The 19,944-nt window shown below is 41.5% G+C and overlaps 1 protein-coding gene across 4 annotated transcripts in view; it reads right to left on the bottom strand.

Moving 5' to 3' along the window:
- Positions 1-19,249, bottom strand: part of LOC309613768 (T-cell surface glycoprotein CD3 zeta chain) — a gene marked incomplete at its 3' end in the record, with an annotated part of 117,065 nt that extends 97,816 nt beyond the window's left edge. Inside the window, exons 1-3 of one of the 4 annotated variants that reach the window (XM_082361077.1) lie at positions 18,807-19,245; positions 15,434-15,553; positions 13,936-14,120 (exon numbers count right to left, since the gene is read on the bottom strand). In XM_082361077.1, coding sequence (XP_082217203.1) covers positions 13,936-14,120; positions 15,434-15,553; positions 18,807-19,151 — 650 coding nt within the window. In that variant the 5' untranslated portion in view covers positions 19,152-19,245. Of the gene's footprint in view, positions 1-13,931; positions 14,121-15,433; positions 15,554-18,806 lie in introns of those variants that run through there. The other 3 variants (XM_082361078.1, XM_082361079.1, XM_082361080.1) reach the window with 3 other exon arrangements.
- Between the last annotated feature and the right edge of the window lie 695 nt (positions 19,250-19,944).

Raw genomic sequence — 19,944 nt, 5'->3', positions numbered from 1 at the left:
GTGCGCATCGGGACCCAGGGGAAGGAGCAGTGACCCCAGGGGAGACTGAACCAGACCTACATGCTAGTGATGGAGGGTCTCCTGCCAAGGTTGGGGGGTGGGGTGGGGGCTGTGGCTCACTGTGGGGACAGGGACACTGGCGGCAGAAGTTCTGGGAAGTACTCCTTGGCGTGAGCCCTCCCAGAGTCTGTCATTAGCTCCACCAAAGAGCCCAGGTAGGCTCCAGTGTTGGGTTGCCTCAGGCCAAACAACTAACAGGGAGGGAACCCAGCCCCACCCATCAGCAGTCAAGTGGATTAAAGTTTTACTGAGCTCTGCCCACCAGAGCAACAGTCAGCTCTATCCACTACCAGTCCCTCCCATCAGGAAACTTACACAAGCCTCTTAGATAGCCTCACCCACCAGACTGCAGAGAGCAGAAGCAAGAAGAACTACAACCCCGCAGCCTGTGGAACAAAAACCATATTCACAGAAAGATAGAAAAGATGAAAAGGCAGAGGGCTATGTACCAGATGAAGGAACAAGGTAAAACCCCAGAAAAACAACTAAATGAAGTGGAGATAGGCAACCTTCCAGAAAAAGAATTCAGAATAATGATAGTGAAGATCATCCAGGACCTTGGAAAAAGAATGGAGGCAAAGATCGAGAAGATGCAAGAAATGTTTAACAAAGACCTAGAAGAATTAAAGAACAAACAGAGATGAACAATATAACTGAAATGAAAACGACACTAGAAGGAATCAACAGCAGAATAACTGAGGCAGAAGAACTGATAAGTGACCTGGAAGACGGAATGGTGGAATTCACTGCTGCGGAACAGAATAAAGAAAAAAGAATGAAAGAAATGAGGACAGCCTAAGAGACCTCTGGGACAACATTAAACGCAACAACATTCGCATTATAGGGGTCCCAGAAGGAGAAGAGAGAGAGAAAGGACCAGAGAAAATATTTGAAGAGATTATAGCTGAAAACTTCCCTAATATGGGAAAGGAAATAGCCACCTAAGTCCAGGAAGCACAGCGAGTCCCGTATAGGATAAACCCAAGGAGAAACACGCCAAGACACATAGTAATCAAATTGGCAAAAATTAAAGACAAAGAAAAATTATTGAAAGCAGCAAGGGAAAAAGGACAAATAATGTACAAGGGAACTCCCATAAGGTTAACAGCTGATTTCTCAGCAGAAACTCTACAGGCCAGAAGGGAGTGGCATGATATACTTAAAGTGATGAAAGAGAAGAAGTTACAACCAAGATTACTCTACCCAGCAAGGATCTCATTCAGATTCGATGGAGAAATCAAAAGCTTTACAAACAAGCAAAAGCTAAGAGAATTCAGCACCACCAAACCAGCTCTACAACAAATGCTAAAGGAACTTCTCTAAGTGGGAAACACAAGAGAAGAAAAGGACCTACAAAAACAAACCCAAAACAATTAAGAAAATGGTCACAGGAACATACACATTGATAATTACCTTAAACGTGAATGGATTAAATGCTCCAAACAAAAGACACAGGCTTGCTGAATGGATACAAAAACAAGACCCATATATATGCTGTCTACAAGAGACCCACTTCAGACCTAGGGACACATACAGACTGAAAGTGAGGGGATGGAAAAAGATATTCCATGCAAATGGAAATCAAAAGAAAGCTGGAGAAGCTATACTCATATCAGATAAAGTAGACGTTAAAATAAAGAATGTTACAAGAGACAAGGAAGGACACTACATAATGATCAAGGGATCAATCCAACAAGAAGATATAACAATTATAAATATATATGCACCCAACATAGGAGCACCTCAATACATAAGGCAACTGCTAACAGCTGTAAAAGAGGAAATCGACAGTAACACAATAATAGGGGGGACTTTAACACCTCACTTACATCAATGGACAGATCATCGAAAACGACAATAAACAAGGAAACACAAGCTTTAAATGACACAATAGACCAGATAGGTTTAATTGATATTTATAGAACATTCCATCCAAAAACAGCAGATTACACTTTCTTCTCAAGTGCGCATGGAATATTCTCCAGGATAGATCACATCCTGGGTCACAAATCAAGCCTCAGTAAATTTAAGAAAATTGAAATCATATCAAGCATCTTTTCTGACCACAATGCTATGAGATTAGAAATGAATTACAGGGGAAAAGATGTAAAAAACACAAACACATGAGGGCTAAACAATACGCTACTACATAACCAAGAGATCACTGAAGACATCAAAGAGGAAATCAAAAAATACCTAGAGACAAATGACAATGAAAACATGACGATTCAAAACCTATGGGATGCAGCAAAAGCAGTTCTAAGAGGGAAGTTTATAGCTATACAAGCCTACCTCAAGAAACAAGAAAAATCTCAAATAAACAATCTAACCTTACACCTAAAGGAACTAGAGGAAGAACTTCAAACAAAATCCAAAGTTAGCAGAAGGAAAGAAATCATCAAGATCAGAGCAGAAATAAATGAAATAGAAACAAAGAAAACAATAGCAAAGATCAATAAAACTAAAAGCTGGTTCTTTGAGAAGATAAACTAAATTGATAAACCATTAGCCAGACTCATCAAGAAAAAGAGGGAGAGGACTCAAATCAATAAAATTAGAAATGAAAAAGGAGAAGGTACAACAGACACTGCAGAAATACAAAGCATCCTAAGAGACTACTACAAGCAACTCTATGCCAATAAAATGGACAACCTGGAAGAAATGGACAAATTCTTAGAAAGGTATAACCTTCCAAGACTGAACCAGGAAGAAACAGAAAATATGAACAGACCAATCACAAGTCATGAAATTGAAACTGTGATTAAAAATCTTCTAGCAAACAAAAGTCCAGGACCAGATGGCTTCACAGGTGAATTCTATCACACATTTAGAGAAGAGCTAACACCCATCCTTCTCAAACTCTTCCAAAAAATTGCAGAGGAAGGAACACTCCCAAACTCATTCTATGAGGCCACCATCACCCTGATACCAAAACCAGACAAAGATACTACAAAAGAAGAAAATTACAGACCAATATCACTGATGAATATAGATGCAAAAATCCTCAACAAAATACTAGCAAACAGAATCCAACAACACAATAAAAGTATCATACACCATGATCAAGTGAGATTTATCCCAGGGATGCGAGGATTCTTCAATATACACAAATCAATCAATGTGATACACCATATTAACAAACTGAAGAATAAAAATCATATGATCATCTCAATAGATGCAGAAAAAGCTTTTGACAAAATTCAACACCCATTTATGATAAAAACTCTCCAGAAAGTGGGCAAAGAGGGAACCGACCTCAACATAATAAGGGCCATGTACGACAAACCCACAGCAAACATCATTCTCAATGTGAAAAACTGAAAGCATTTCCTCTAAGATCAGGAATGAGACAAGGATGTCCACTCTCACCACTATTATTCAACATAGTTTTGGAAGTCCTAGCCACGGCAATCAGAAAAGAAAAAGAAATAAAAGGAATTCAAATCAGAAAAGAAGAAGTAAAGCTGTCACTGTTTGCAGATGACATGATACTATGCATAGAGAATCCTAAACATGCCACCAGAAAACTACTAGAGCTAATCAATGAATTTGGTAAAGTTGCAGGATACAAAATTAATGCACAGAAATCTGTTGCATTCCTACACACTAATGATGAAAAATCTGAAAGAGAAATTATGGATACACTCCCATTTACCATTGCAACAAAAAGAATAAAATACCTAGGAATAAACCTACCTAGGGAGACAAAAGACCTGTATGCAGAAAACTATAAGACACTGTTGAAAGAAATTAAAGATGATACCAACAGATGGAGAGATATACCATGTTCTTGGATTGGAAGAATCAATATTGTGAAAATGACTATACTACCCAAAGCAATCTACAGATTCAATGCAATCCCTATCAAATTACCAATGGCATTTTTTACGGAACTAGAACAAATCATCTTAAAATTTGTATGGAGACACAAAAGACCCCAAATAGCCAAAGCAGTCTTGAGGGGAAAAAAACGGAGCTGGAGGAATCAGACTCCCTGACTTCAGACTATACTACAAAGCTACAGTAATCAAGACAATATGGTACTGGCACAAAAACAGAAACATAGACCAATGGAACAAGATAGAAAGCCCAGAGATAAACCCACGCACCTATGGTCAACTAATCTATGACAAAGGAGGCAAAGATAGACAATGGAGAAAAGACAGTCTCTTCAATAAGTGATGCTGGGAAAACTGGACAGCCACATGTAAAAGAATGAAATTAGGACACTCCCTAACACCATACACAAAAATAAACTCAAAATGGATTCGAGACCTAAATGTAAGACCGGACACTATAAAACTCTTAGAGGAAAACATAGGAAGAACACTCTTTGACATAAATCGCAGCAAGATCTACCTCCTAGAGTAATGGAAATAAAAACAAAAATAAACAAATGGGACCTAATGAAACTTCAAAGCTTTTGCACAGCAAAGGAAACCATAAACAAGACGAAAAGACGAAAAGACAACCCTCAGAATGGGAGAAAATATTTGCAAATGAATCCACGGACAAAGGATTAATCTCCAAAATATATAAACAGCTCATGCAGCTCAATATTAAAGAAGCAGGCAACGCAATCCAGAAACGGGCAGAGGACCTGGGTGGACATTTCTCCAAAGAAGACATACAGATGGCCAAGAAGCACATGAAGGGCTGCTCAACATCACTGATTATTAGAGAAATGCAGATCAAGGCTACAATGAGGTATGACCTCACACCAGTTGGAATGGGCATCATCAGAAAATCCACAAACAATGGGTGCTGGAGAGGGTGTGGAGAGAAGGGAGCCCTCTCGCACTGTTGGTGGGAATGTGGATTGGTGCGGCCACTGTGGTGAACAGTGTGGAGGTTCCTTAAAAGACTAGAAATAGAATTACCATATGATCCAGCAATCCCACTACTGGGCATATACTCAGAGAAGGCCATAATTCGAGAAGACACATGCACCCTAATGTTCACTGCAGCACTATTTGCAATGGCCAGATCATGGAAGCAACCTAAATGCCCATCGACAGAGGAATGGATAAAGAAGACATGGTACATATATACAATGGAATATTACTCAGCCACAAAAAGGAACAAGATTGAGTCATTTGTTGAGATGTGGATGGATCTAAAGACTGTCATACAGAGTGAAGTAAGTCAGAAAGGGAAAAACAAATATCGTATATTAACGCATGTATGTGGAACCTAGAAAAATGGTACAGATGAACCGGTTTGCAGGGCAGAAGTTGAGACACAGACGTAGAGAACAAACATATGGACACCAAGGGGGGAAAACCGCTGTGGGGTGGGGATGGTGGTGTGCTGAACTGGGCGATTGGGATTGACATGTATACACTGCACTGATGTGTATAAAATTGATGACTAATAAGAACCTGCAGTATAAAAAACAAACAAAGAAGCAAACAAAAAAACAACTAATACTAAACTTTCTTTGGGTTATTTGTATGGAAATATGTTAATATAATTGTTTCAGACATTACATGAAATTTCTAAAAATCTTATATGTTCTGGTATAATGTTATAAGTCATAATTCTAGTTATTACTTTAAAATGTACATCTCAGAAATAACTAAATTTCCCTGTCAATTGCATTATTATGAACTTTCATCAAATCTTTAACCGTGGTCATTTTTAAGTCTTTTGTCATTTACAGACAGTTCTGGGTGTACTCTGATGCTTTTGCAAAAATGTTCCTATAAAAGGGTTTCATCTTCAAGGAATTCATGGAAAAGACTCTGACAAGTACAGGTTTCTGGTAACTTACTATACTGCTGAACTGAATGAATACGCATTTTCAGAACTCTAATGGAAAACTGATAAATTCATAAAAGTGCTAACAAAAGATCAAGATAAAAAAAAAATTAATTACATGGGACTGAGTGAACTGATGAGGATGATTATAATTTTTGTGACTTTGTTTGAATAAAAAAAAAAATATCCCACAAGGACTCAGAGGCAAAAAATATACAAATCAATTTTCACTGCAAAGTAAAGGAGCTGTTACAGTGGAGGATTACTAGACTGAATGTCAATATTATGACATAGTGGGAGTGTGTTTCGTGTTTGGTAATTGCAATCATTGTTGCTTTTGTTGTGGTCATCCATTTATAATGCTTGGTGTCAGTTTATTTATCTCTTGTAAAAATAAAATACAGTGTGTGTGTGTGCGTGTGTGTGAAAAAAAAAAAAAGATGAGAAACTGAGGCTCGAAGTCACAGAGCAATTAGTTCATAAAGTTAGGATTGTAGCTTATTGATCTCTGACTCCAAAGCTCAGGCACTTTTGACTAAGCCATACTAGCTCTACATTCCATTCTCAAAATATCTTCCATTTACGTAGATCGTGTAACATGTTCACACCACATACAGGCGACTGTGTGTACACACATTACATCAGTGTTATTCTTTCCTTAAGCATGGCTTTCTCTCTCATCACATTCTGATGAGGAGGCGTCCTTTGGAAGATGTGGTCTATAATGGCTAGACTGCAGCTTGCAGCTGAAGCCAAGTGAGGTGTCAGCTGTGTGTCGGCAGAGCTTATGCCCCATACAACATACACCAATTTATGCTGCCCTAGAGATGATAACAGGCAGACTACAGAAATAAGTAGCTATCTTCCTCTCATTATGTGTTGTGGGTGGATAAACCGTAAACAATATTTCCTTCATTTGAAAGTTGTAAATGCAACAGATGGGGAAATTTCTGTTAATAGAGTTGAGAAACCTTACGTATCTCTATTTCGTTTGTAAATACAATCTTGTTCTGAATCACAGTGATTTTGTGCAAGTCTGGGTGTGGTGGACATTACTAGGCCTCCTCAGTATCCATGCCCTCCCCATTTCCAGACACACAGAGACCATACTTCCCAGGCCCCGCTTGCATTAGGAAGGGCCACGGTACTCGTCTGGCCAATGAGCTGTAAGCAGAAGCAGTGTGTGTGTGGCTTCTAGAACAAAGTAACTTAGTTCCAGATGGGTAACCTTTCAGAACTTTTTTCTTGTAACAGCCATTGTGGAAGCATGTGTTAACATGGAGGTGCCACAGGGTCCACAGAGACCAGACTGCGGAGCCAACCAACATACAGAGGATAATTGTCCTGGAGAATTGCCCAAATCCACGGCAGAATTTGCATAAATAAAAATAAACTTTTGACTTTTGTTTTCTTAAGCCACTGAAATTTAAATGTCGTCTCTTAACAACGTAAGAGACATGACTTGGACCCTCCTGACTAACGCTGTGGGTGAGGTCATTTCACTCGTACTATAAAACAGCATACACATCCTTCTGTCCTAATCCAAAGTAATATATGCGTTTTAATCTCATACTCAACATCTTCTACAAACTGGCCCAAACCTACCTTCTGAAATTACCTTCTACCATCCTCCAAGTGAAACTAAACACCATTCTTTGACCACATCTCACAATTCCTTGCTCTTTTTTTAAATCTATGTTGTTCCCTTGCCTAGCATACTCTCTTCCTTTCACACATATCAAATTGCTATCTTTAAAAGGCCCAACTCATATGCTAACTCTTCCAATGAAACCTTCCCTAATCCCACTATTCCGAAGTAATTTCTCCTTCCTTCAGATTTTCATATTTCTTGCTGCTCCTTCTAACTGTATATTTTGTATTATGCTTATTTTACACATAACATTATATTAGTTTCAGGTGCACAGCATAAAGATTTGAAATATGTACGTATAGTAAAATGATTACCCCAGGCTACTTAATTTCTATCACTGCACATAGTTACGTTTATTTCTTGTGATGAGAACTTTTAAGATCTACTCTCTTAGCAACTTTCAAACATACAACACAGTATTAATAACTATAGTCACCATTCTGTACGTTATATCCTCATGACTTATTTTATAACTGGAAGTTTGTACTTTTTGACCCCCTTCACCCATTTCACCCACCCCCGCCCACCTCCCACCTCTGGCAACCACCAGTCTGTTCTCTGTATCTATGAGTTCAGGGTTTGGGTTTATTTTTAATTTTTTATTTCTATTTTTAGATTCCACAAATAAGTGAGATCATACAGGACTTGTCTTTCTTCGTCTGATTTTTTTCACTTAACGTAATGCCCTCAAGGTCCAGCCATGTTGTAGCAAATGGCAAGATTTCCTTCTTTTTTATGACTGAGTAATATTCATAGATATGTCAAATCCTTTGCCTGTTTTTTAATTGAATTAATTATATTTTTATTGTTGAATTATATACTGTAAGGTTTTAATGTGTCTTGCCAGAATTTTTTTTCTATTACTAGAGTATGTTATTTTTACTATATGTTTTTAAATGGCATTTATGACACATACAATCTTGTAACTTGCTTTTTAAATTTAATATATTGTGATCATCTTTACATGTCTATGTCTAATTACATCACTTCCAATGACTGCTTTGTGGTTCATTATATGAATGTTCCATAATCTAAAATCTAATGCTTTTTTTTTTTAACATCTTTATTGGAGTATAAAATCTAATACTTTAAATTAGATTTAAAGTCCATGGGACTTTCCTGGTGGTCCAGTGGCTAAGATTCTGCACTCCCAATGCAGGGGGCCTGGATTCTATCCCTAGTCAGGGAACTAGATCCCACATGCCACAACTAAGAGTTAGCATGCCACAACTAAAGATCCCGCATGCCACAACTAAAGTTCCCACATGCCACAACGAAGATCGCGCACATAGCAATGAAGATCTCACATGCCACAACTAAGACGCGGTGCAGCCAAATAAATAAATAAATATTTTTAAAAAAATGTTTAGGGCTTCCTTGGTGGCACAGTGGTTAAGAATCCGCCTGCCAATGCAGGGGACAGGGGTTTGAGCCCTGGTCTGGGAAGATTCCACATGCCGCAGAGCAACAAAGCCCGTGTGCCACAACTACTGAGCCTGTGCTCTAGAGCCCGCAAGCCACAACTACTGAGACCACGAGCCACAACTACAGCGCCCATGCGCCACAACTACTGAAGCCCACATGCCTAGAGCCCGTGCTCTGCAACAAGATAAGCCACCGCAATGAGAAGCCCAAGCACTGCAACGAAGAGTAGCCCCGCTCACCGCAACTAGAGAAAGCCCGCGCCCAGCAACAGACCCAGCACAGTCAAAAAAAAAAAAAAAAAAAAAAGATTTAGATTTAAATACAGGATTTATTTAAAAGGAAAAGAAAAAAATGCCACACTGCATCTATATCTTTGAACACTTATACAATCACTTCTTTTTTTAATTGAGGTATAATTGACATATAACATATTAGTTTCAGGTGTACAACATAATGATTCCATGTTTGTATACATTGAGAAATGATCATCAGGAGTCTACTTAACGTCCATCACCACACAGAGTTACAAAATTTTTTTCTTGGGATGAGAACTTTTAAGATCTACTTACTCAGTAACTGTCAAATCTGCAGTATGGTATTATAACCTATAGTCACCATGCTGTATATTATATTCCCATGACTTGTTTATTTTATAACAGGAAGTTTGTACCTTTTGACCCCCTTAACCTGTTTCACCATCCCGCCCCACCCTGCCTCTGGTAGCCACCAATCTATTCTCTGTACCTATGAGTTTGCTTTGCTTTGTTTTTTTGTTTGTTTGCTTATTTGTTGTTTAGATTCCACATATAATGCAGTATTTTTCTTTGTCTGACTTTTTTCACTTAGCATAATGCCCTCAAAGTACATCCATTTTGTTACAAATGACAGGATTTCCTTCTTTTATATGGCTGAATAATATTCCTATATCTATATAGAGAGATACAGCAATCACATTTTCTTTTTCTATCCATCCATCAATGGACACAGGTTGTTTCCCCGTCTTGGCTATTGCGAATGATGTTACAATGAACATGGGGTGCATACATCTTTTCAAATTAGAAAAGATGGACTTGCTGGAGGTTTTCATTTTCTTCAGATAAATATCCAGAAATGGAAGCGCTGGAAACATATGTTAGTTCTGTTTTTAAGTTTTTGAGGAATCTCCATGCTGTTTTCCATGGTGGCTGTGCCAATTTGCATTCCCATTAACAGTGCATAGGGGTTCCCTTTTCTCCACATCCTCACCAATACTTGTTATTTCTTGTCTTTTGGATAACAGCCATTCTAACACATGTGAGGTGATATCTCATTGAGGTTCTGACTTGCATTTTCCTGATGATCGGTGATGCTGAGCATCTTTTCAGGTACCTGGCCATGTGTGTCTTCTTGGAGAAATGTCTAATCGGATCCTCTGCCCATTTATAATTGGATTGTTTGTTTTATTTGCTATTGAGTTGTATGAATTCTTTATATATTTTGGATATTAACCCCTTATCAAATATATGATTTTCAAATTAAAAAAATTTTATAAATAAATAAATAAATAAAAAAGAATCATCTGAGTTTGCTAAAATGCAGATTCCTGAGTTCTGGTTTAGGGTCAGGCCTAGCTAGGAATCTTCATCTCGGCCATCATTCCTCCTCTCCAAGTATGATGCTGACACACTTAGCAAACGCTGCCGGGATGAAAGATTCATCAGCAGCTGTGGCTGCTGTGATAATTTCATTCAAGAATATCTGAAGATTTAAAAGACAAAAACAGGGGATTCCCTGGTGGCACAGTGGTTACGAATCCGCCTGCCAATGCAGGGGACACGGGTTCGAGCCCTGGTCCAGGAAGATCCCACATGCCGCGGAGCAACTAAGCCCGTGTGCCACAACTACTTAGCTTGCGCTCTAGAGCCCACGAGCCACAACTACTGAGCCCACGTGCCACAACTATTGAAGCCCACGCGCCTAGAGCCCGTGCTCCACAACAAGAGAGGCCACCGCAATGAGAAGCCCGCGCACTGCAATGAAGAGCAGACCCTGCTCGCTGCAACTAGAAAAAGCCTGCGGGCAACAACGAAGACCCAACGCAGCCATAAATAAATAAATAAATCTGTAAAAAAATAAAATAAAAGACAAGAACAGTCGAGAACAGAAGGGGTCCTGAACATTAGGGCAAAAGAGCAGCAATCAGCCAGCGTCCAGCCGTGGACGTGACCTTGACCCATTTTCCTGTTGCGGCCCCGACCACTGCCATCAGGAAATCCAGCTCCAGGTAAGGGAGAGCGGGCAGGTTTGTAATCTGTGACCTCTCATTACCTCTGTCTTTGCCAGGGAACACGTGGGCAGCCCAGAGGCCTGCTACTCAGACTTAACAGTGAGAGGAAGCAATTGCTGATACTTATGAGAACTGCTTACTCAAGCATGAGTGTAAACACTTTGGGTAAACATCAACCTTCCATTCAATATGAGTCCAGCAAGGCAAGAACTATTGTATACTCTCTTGGGCTATTGAACAGTTCTGATGGCAAACCTGGTGGGTGGGATGGTGGGGCACCCACTCCTGGACTCTGAAATGGAGTCAGAGGCACCTGTTCGGGAAGGTCACCTTCAAGTCACTGCCCATTCCTAGGATTCTGGAGTCCTGTCTCAGGAGGGGTCACTCCCTGGGCTAGTCTTCTGTCCTCCTCTCAGAAGGACAGGAGCGAGTGCTCCCTTTTATCTCTGAGCTGCAGAAAAGGCCCACTCGTCTGTGTTAAGTGGGAACCTCAAATTTATCTATTTTACTCACTTATTCAGTGTGGAGACTTATGGGAAAACCCGGTTTTATTTTGTTATTAAAGCAAGCATTGCCCTCGGGCATATTATTTATACAAAGATAACTGTACTTCAGAGATTGTTATGTCCTGTAAAAGTGAACTTTAATCTCAAAGAGCAGGCCTATTATCTTACTGGCCGTCCTCCTTGATAATTTGTTGCCCTGCCATAATGTTGTAATTGCTACCTCTGTCTTCCTATAAAGTAAGATGGCTTTTCGTGTCCAGGAGACAATCGCTGGCCCAGGCCTCTTCTCCTGCATGCACGGCAGCGGAATAAACACCATGACTCTTAGATTCTTTATTCAAACAAGGAAGTCGAGAATCTTTGTCTCAAAGGATCAGCCTAACAAGTAGCCAGTATTTATTAAACACCTGTTCTGTGCCATGTACTGTCCTAGGTCCAGTTTGGAATGAAAAACCAAAACTAAAACCTGAGCTTTGCTGTGAAGAGGCTCACAATCATGGTGGAAAGTCAATAGTTCACCACAGAACTGTTGTACAATAGAATAAGACAGAATAAACGAATGCTGAGAATTTAAACCCAAACCTGAGCTGCAACCTACAGGTCTAGCTTAGCATCGTCACCTGATCTCCACAAACAGCAGTCAGTCTGCTACAAGTAGAAAGTGCTTAAATTACACTGGAATTGAAGCCTGGTCAGCTGCCAGGAAGGTAACCAGAGGGGCAGCAGAACATCTTGGTTAGAAGCAAGTTGAGGGCTGTGGAGCTAGAATGCTGGGGTTTGCATCCCAGCACCATTGCTTACTGGCTGTAAGGCTTTAGGCCAGTTTCTTTCTTTTCTGTGCATCAGCTCTCTATCTCATAAATGAAGAAAAACACTACCTAACTCATAGAATTGCAGTGAGAGTTCAGTGAGTTCAGACATGTAAAGCTGCCAGTATAGCAACAGCCAGCAATGCTCAACAAACGCTACTGCTACTGTTATTGTCGTCACCGTCCGCTAGACCTTGAGGCTGCCAGACATGCCAGAGTGACCTGTGTCGCCTGGGAAAAGTACCAGTCCCTTGTATGCCTTCATTTGTTTTGGGAGGGGGTTTTGTTTTGTTTTGTTTGTTTGTTTTTGGCCATGCCTCGCAGCTTGCAGGAGCTTAGTTCCCCAGCTGGGGATCAAACCCAGGCCCCCTGAAGAAAGTGCGAAGTCCTAACCTCTGGACCACCAGGGAAGTCCCTGTATTCCTTCATTTGAACCCTGACCTAATTTCAAAGGATCTGATCAGACCCTTCTTTCCTGTCCCTTTCCCATCTTCAGGTTATGTTCTTCTCGTTCATTCTCTCCCATGACTCCTTCCCTCTAAGTATCCGCTTCCTGGCGGGATACACCACACACCTCCACCTCCAACCCTCACGGGACTGGGGGTTGAGGAGACAGGGGTCACGTGCTCAGACTCAATGTGGATCCTTCATGGTCTGGAAGCACCCGGGTCTGATTCTCATGAGAAAATGCCATCACGGGTCAGAACTGGGCTCTACCCAGGGCCCCACAAGCATAGCCTTAAAATGGGGTCTCAGGAATTCCCTGGCAGTCCAGTGGTTAGGACTCCACGCTTTCAATGCCACGGCCCAGGTTCAATCCCTGGTCAGGTAACTAAGATCCTTCAAGCCGTGGGGTGCAGACAAATAAAAGAAAAAATAACAGAATCTCCACCTGGTGTCCTAGTTTGTAGATAGAGTTCAGGGGGTTTGTGACGGGAAAAAACTGGGATGGAAAAAAGTTTTCATTTTCATTAAGCTCTAACTGAAATGTATCATTCTCTTCAGTGATGAATGTAGGCAATAAACCACAGTGGTGACAGTGTTATCTGTGACGGCCAGCAACAGAAATATAGAAATCGCAGATACTCTCACATCATGGTAGAGTTGCTGCAGATGTCTTAATATATTCAGTTCTCACTACTCTGAAAGTGCAGAGAAGTTATGGACGCACTACTAGACCTTATTATTTAACGTATTCATTAAAAAGCCAACATATTACTACACTACGCATTTTATAAAATATTTTTATAAAGGTATTTCAATATAGTTGATTTCTTTTGTAATCCTGTGTACTTTATGCATTTAAAAAATATTTTTCCTAGGGGAGTTGTAGGCCTTACCAGCTTGCCAAAGGGATCCATGGTACATGAAATGGTTAAGACCCCCTTGCTTTAGAAGGTTGAGGAACACTGAAAAGGGCTGTAATATTAGAAAGATGAAAGACATGCAAATACTTACTGAAATGTGGCATTATAATATTCTTCAGGTGTCACTATTTTTGGTCCACCAAAGTAGTCCAGGACCCAGATATTGGTTATATTCAACTTAGCGAAGAACCAATTATGGCTGGATGGCCAGGTTTTCATCTCAGGGTGTCGAATGAATAATGAATTCTTTGCAACGTCCATTTCTGCTTCACTCACCTAAAAGACAGATGTAAAATAAACCTACTCATAGCAGTGACATTTTGTTTTCTTGGCTGTTAAGAATGTGTGATTCTAGCATTCCACAAATCCTAAAGAGTTTATTTAGTTATAAATCCTGATTTTTTTAATTTTTATTTTTAAAATTAATTATTGACCTATAATTGACATATAACATTGTATTAGTTTTAGGTGTACAACATAATGTTTGATATGTGCATACATTGCAAAATAATCACAAGTTTAGTTAACATCCATCACCACACATAGCCACAATTTTTTTCTCATCTTTTTTCTTTTTCTTTTTTTTTCCCTTGTGCTGAGAACTTTTAAAATCTACTATAAATTCTGATCTTATGGAATCAAGAGGAAGTAAAGGAAGTTCGAAGAAATGCAGAGAACAATGGAGATTTCAAATGTTGGTGATAACACATACTATAATAAAGTGGGAAACCATCATGAGTACCAATTTTCACTGCTAAATAGCAATTTTGAGCTATCAGAGTAATTGGCACAAAGTGCTATAATAAAATGCTACTGGTGGTCATGCTATGTAGCATTAGCACTTTTATCCATTACATGCACATGTTAAACACGTAGATGAGTGTACACAAAGGATAAAAGTCTTTAGAAGAAGCACAGTGGAACTCAAGAGTATCTGCTGCCCCTCTTTCTCTTGCCAGTGAAGGACACTCAACTCTAGAGATGCATCCACATAGAATTTTGAGACCACAGATAAAACTTATCTGAGGTATTCATGATTGACAAGGTCAAGAAGCTGGTCTGCTGCTTGGCGATCAGATCAGTTCCCATGACACCTCGCCCTTTGCCCTTCCCACGATTTTATTTAACCTCTTCCCTCTAGCACTCACCCCAAACTGTCTAAATTCATTTCTAGTATTTAATAATGGATACTCCCCTTTTAACCTACTAAATCCACTCTCTGCTCTAAGCCACTGTTAAAATATGGAGACAAGGAACCCAAACATGGGAACTATTGTACAACGTACAACATGGTCAGGAGTATAAACTTTGGCTGGGCAGATGTTCCTCATATACGCGCTTAATAGCTGTTATATCTGTTCGGCTTCAAAAAATAGTTCGTTTTCCTCATAAATATCTTATTGAACACCTATATGAAAGCAACTGATTAAAACCGTTAGCTTTCATGAAATTACATACCAGGACATATTCTAACTCTGTATCTCAACCACAAATCAATTTTATTTTATTCTAAGATATCTCTTCCTGCATTGTTAATAACATGATGCTCTTCTAAAACAAGTATCTGTTCTTGTAGGATAACTATTTACCTTGATAACAGTTCCTGATAGTATTATGTGAGCACAGAGGGGACTTTGGGGATCAAATCCATATTTCCTGCAGAAACTAGTCTCTGCCAAAGACATGGTCAGCGTAGCATATGGATTCTCCTGTAGAGAGAAAATGAAGACCTCTCTTGTGAAATACTGTCTCTGGAAAGGTAATAAATTTCACAAGTTACATACCGTCCCCAGAGCTTGACCGTTCTTCCATGAAACAATGAACTGGAAAATACCACCTTCCACTTGGGAAAATTACTACTTGGATAGAGACTGATCTTTACCCTCTCTCCAAAAAAGGTGTGTTGGAGGTTGTTTCATATTTAAAATTAATTGACTTGGTAAGAATTATTTTAACGCTTTTTTTCTCTTAAACTCTTAATTTGTCCCATATTCACCAGAGGAATTATATAATTACAGTACCACCCAAATACAAGGCTGATCTCTAGTCTTCACTGAAAGACTAAAGGATTAGACTAATGTGAAACTAGTGCATAAAAATACCACAGTGGCTCAACTAGCTAACTGTACAATTTAAGCAAGAAAGTAGCTGAATCATGCTTCTTGGTTATCTTATGCTAGCAGAAACTGTCATGTGATTTCAAAACTGGAGAAGTTGCTCATTCCTGTTCTAGCAATAAGAGAATTCTTAGATTAAAAATGTGATGCAAGCAAAATTCCTCTTTCTTATTCAGAAATCAGCTTCATAAAAGGCACTGTTGACAGATTACAGTAAAATTCACATGTTGTATTTAGTGTTTTAAACCCCAAGTGTCTTGTGTGGGGAATTGTGCCATCTCACAGTGACCCATCAAAACAGTGAGTCATAAAGAGATCTCTTTGGAATCATTAGGCCAAATATTTGCTGTCAACAAACTATTAGGTAAGGCACTATAGGAGACCAAAAATAAGGGAGGGGGAGACTCAGATAAGGTCTTTCCCTTCTCTGTAAGTTTATAATCTGGTTGAAAAGTCAGACATAAATAAAATTTTTAAAATGCAACACAAAGACACAGAATAGGTCAAAAAGCAGCACATAACTAATTGCCAAGGGAATGGTACAGTTAAGTGTATTTGAAGTTCAGAGTAAGAAGATGTCAGCACAGCCTAGAGTGATATGGAAACCCTAGAAAGCCTTATAAGATAGGCAAATCAGCACAAAAGTGGGAAGACGTATTAAAGGTAAAGGGAATGGTAACTGCAAAAACACAGAACTGGGAAAGTGTAAGACACAACTGTGAGTAGTGAAAACCCAATTTGCTTGAAAGAAAGGCTTTCTGAGGGAAGGGGGTTGGGGACAAGGTTGGGGGGAGGTCAGGGGCTGGGGGTAGTAAGGGTGGTTCACCTCCAAGCTAAGGAGTCAAGATTGTATTTTATAGGCTGGCATCTGTCAGTGCTTTCCAAGAACCACTTGCCTGGAGAGCTTGTTAAAATGCTGATTTCTGGGCTCCATTCCCAGCCCAGGTATCTGCATTTTTAACAAACACCCAGGTGAATCCTATGCAGCTCTACGCAGCCAGATGTTGTTAAAGGTTTCTGGGCAGACGGCAATGCTGAGTGGTATTTTGTTCATGTAAATCTGGTGGGTAGGGTATACAAGAGCAGACAGGAAGAAGACAGAGGTCAGAAGGAGGAGGAAAAGTAGAAAGCAGAAACCAGCTTTGACTGGTTAATTGCCCGCATCAGAGTCAGACTAATTCTGATGTGGCCATGCCTTTTCACTGCAATCACGGACCTGAAATCCTGGGTAAGTGCCTCACCACTGTCTTTTTCTAGAGATGTCAAAGACCTGAGCTCAAGTTCCACCTGACAGCCATTAGCTGACTAGTCACAAGTGAGTCTCTGCACCTCTGAGTTTGAGTTTCCACATTTCCTAAAATGAGGAAGATATATCAGCAGAAGTTTAAATATATTCATGTGTAGCAGTGGTTCTCACTGCCCTCCCCCAATATTAGAAGCATCAGGGAGGGATTTGGGGTGTTTTTTGTTTTTTTTTTTTTATAAAATGTGTTTTTAGTAAAATGTCTTGGAATTGCCTTTTTAAAAGTCTTCCCAGGTGACTGTATTTGCAGCCAAGTTTGAACAGCACAACGTGGGAGTGGAATGAGCTTGCTCTGAGCAAATGTCTAAGGGAGTGGAGCGGAGTGGGCTGGGAATAAGAAAATGGTGAAGGGGGTGTATGTGTCTTGGCTAAAGGAGGCAGCTGCTTCTGGTTCTGCTCAAAGAATGCAGGCCCCCAGTGCCACAGAGCTTCCAATTTTTCAAGAAGTTAGAAATTTAGACGTTTACTCGCAATCTCCATTTTTGAATGTTGAGAATTAATTCAGATTTATTAAAAACAAAACAGAACTCTGCGTGGGCCAAAGAAAACCAGTCTGTGGGCCTGATCAGCTCATGGGCCACCACTCTATGACCTGTGTTTTGAAGGCAGATGGATCTGGGGTGAAATTCAAGTGTGGCCAAAGTCTTTGGGCAAGTTACATAACCTATCTAAGCCTCAAGTTCTTCATCTGCAGAATGAGGATGGTAATACCCCCCTCAAAGGGTTATTGAAAGAGACAATGAGTGAAAGATGAATGGAAAGGTCAGCCTGGCACACGGTGAGTGCTTCAGCAAATATCAGGTTTCTTTCATCTTATTTCTATCAACAGTGTTAACCTCAAACCTGGGATCTTTTGTCAAAAGAACCTTCCCCAAATCAGGCTCCATTCCTGGACTCAGTATGGCTGTATGGCTCTAGTCTCCCAAGCTGTGACACCGCTCTTGACACAGCAGGGGTCCACCAGAGAGGTGTTAATCTGGCCTTGCCCCAGATGGTGGGCAAAGGGTAAGGACATGGCCCTCCAAAAGGTCTGATCCCTAACGGGGAAGCTCATGCACACGAGGCCTAAAGACTGCAATAATCATTCACGAAGTTGTCTGTTCGCTTCATGCTGTTGAAGGGAAAATCCTTAGTTCAAAAGAAGCGGTGACAAAGAGAAATCCCGAAGCCACTTATACAAAGTGCTAAACTACCCAACAGCCTCTACACCCGGTAAAACTTTTAATAATTAGAGCCCAGTTAATGAGACACCGTGCCCCAAGACGACTCAGGGCTGAGAAGTCTTCCAGGTGCTGGTAAAGAATTCGCCCCAAGTGCGTGGCGCGGTGGCGAGTGCGTGTGTGAAATTCCTGGTACTTAGTTGCCCAACAACTGGAAAGCTGCAATGTCAGCCCGGCCAGCGCGGGAGAGAAGAGGCAGGGGTTTGGGCTGGGTTCACATTCTTATCTCTACGAGGCTGGCTCTCCTTCGCAGGCAGAATTCAAGCTATAGTCGAAAAGCTCGCGCTCCGACCCGCGGAGCCACACGGCCCCGCCCGCTCACCTTCAGGTTGCCCACCGACTGCTGCAAAGGGCTCAGGTAGAAGTAGGGCACGCCGCTGCCCTTGGACGGGGGCCCGTCGCTGAGCGATAAGACGTCGGCGAAGGGCCGGCCGCGCACCCCCTCCTGAGTGGAGATGGTGGCCAGCGCGCCCCAGTCGCAGACGTTCGTCACGAAGCGAGCCACCAGCGCCGCGTTCTCGCGGGGCGGCAGCAGCTCGGCGGCGCCCCAGTCCCCGTGGCCCCGGCCACCCCGGCCCCGCGCCGGCGCCACCAGCAGGGCCACCAGCGCGGGCGCCAGCAGGAAGGCGAGCACGGCACGCGCGGACCCGCGGGCACACCCGGCCATGGCGATGACCCCAACGAGAGTCCGGAGCCCTGCAACCTAGGAGGTCCAAAGCTAGCCCAGCGCTACCGGCCCCGCCCTGCGCTACCGGCCCCGCCCTGCGCTACCGGCCCCGCCCACCGCGGGCAATCCGACCCCGTCCCTCCGAAGAGGACCAATCGGAGTACGGGAATGGTGGGCGGGAGGGCGTGTCCCTAGGCCGGCTCCTCAGCCTGCTGGGACCCGGCTGTTTATCCACCTTCCTACCGCTCCGCCCCGCCGCTGTCAGGACTGGGAAATCGTCCTAAATGGGATTTGTTTTGTTTGACGGATGGAAAAACGGAGGCTTAGAGAAATTAAGCAGTTGCCTAAGTCATACTACTAGGAAAGGACCAGTCTCTTCACCCGTACGCCTTCCTTTAATACCTTTGGATATGACTACCTGGCATCTGAGAGGAAATGCTGCGTTTTCCACGTATGCTCCTCCTTTCCGTTTACTTCACTATCCGCACCGAAGAGCAGGAAGGGTCCCAGTGGGACAGATAGAAGCCCCCAAATTTAACACCTTATAAACTGCTCCTGGCCCAGGGGTCTCTCAGACAGAGACACTCAGGGATTATCAGGATTCCATGCACGAATTTGTTTGTTTTTTAACATCTTTATTGGAGTATAATTGCTTTACAATGTTGTATTAGTTTCTGCTGTATAACAAAGTGAATCAGCTATATGTGTATATATATATCCCCATATCTCCTCCCTCTTGCGTCTCCCTCCCACCCTCCCTATCCCACCCCTCTAGGTGGTCACAAAGCACCGA

Source organism: Balaenoptera borealis (assembly GCF_965194805.1).
Source record: "Balaenoptera borealis genome assembly, chromosome: 1".
Classification (NCBI taxonomy): Eukaryota; Metazoa; Chordata; class Mammalia; order Artiodactyla; family Balaenopteridae; genus Balaenoptera; species Balaenoptera borealis.
The sequence above is the reverse complement of the archived record's forward strand: the minus strand, read 5'-3'. Positions and strand labels throughout refer to the sequence as shown.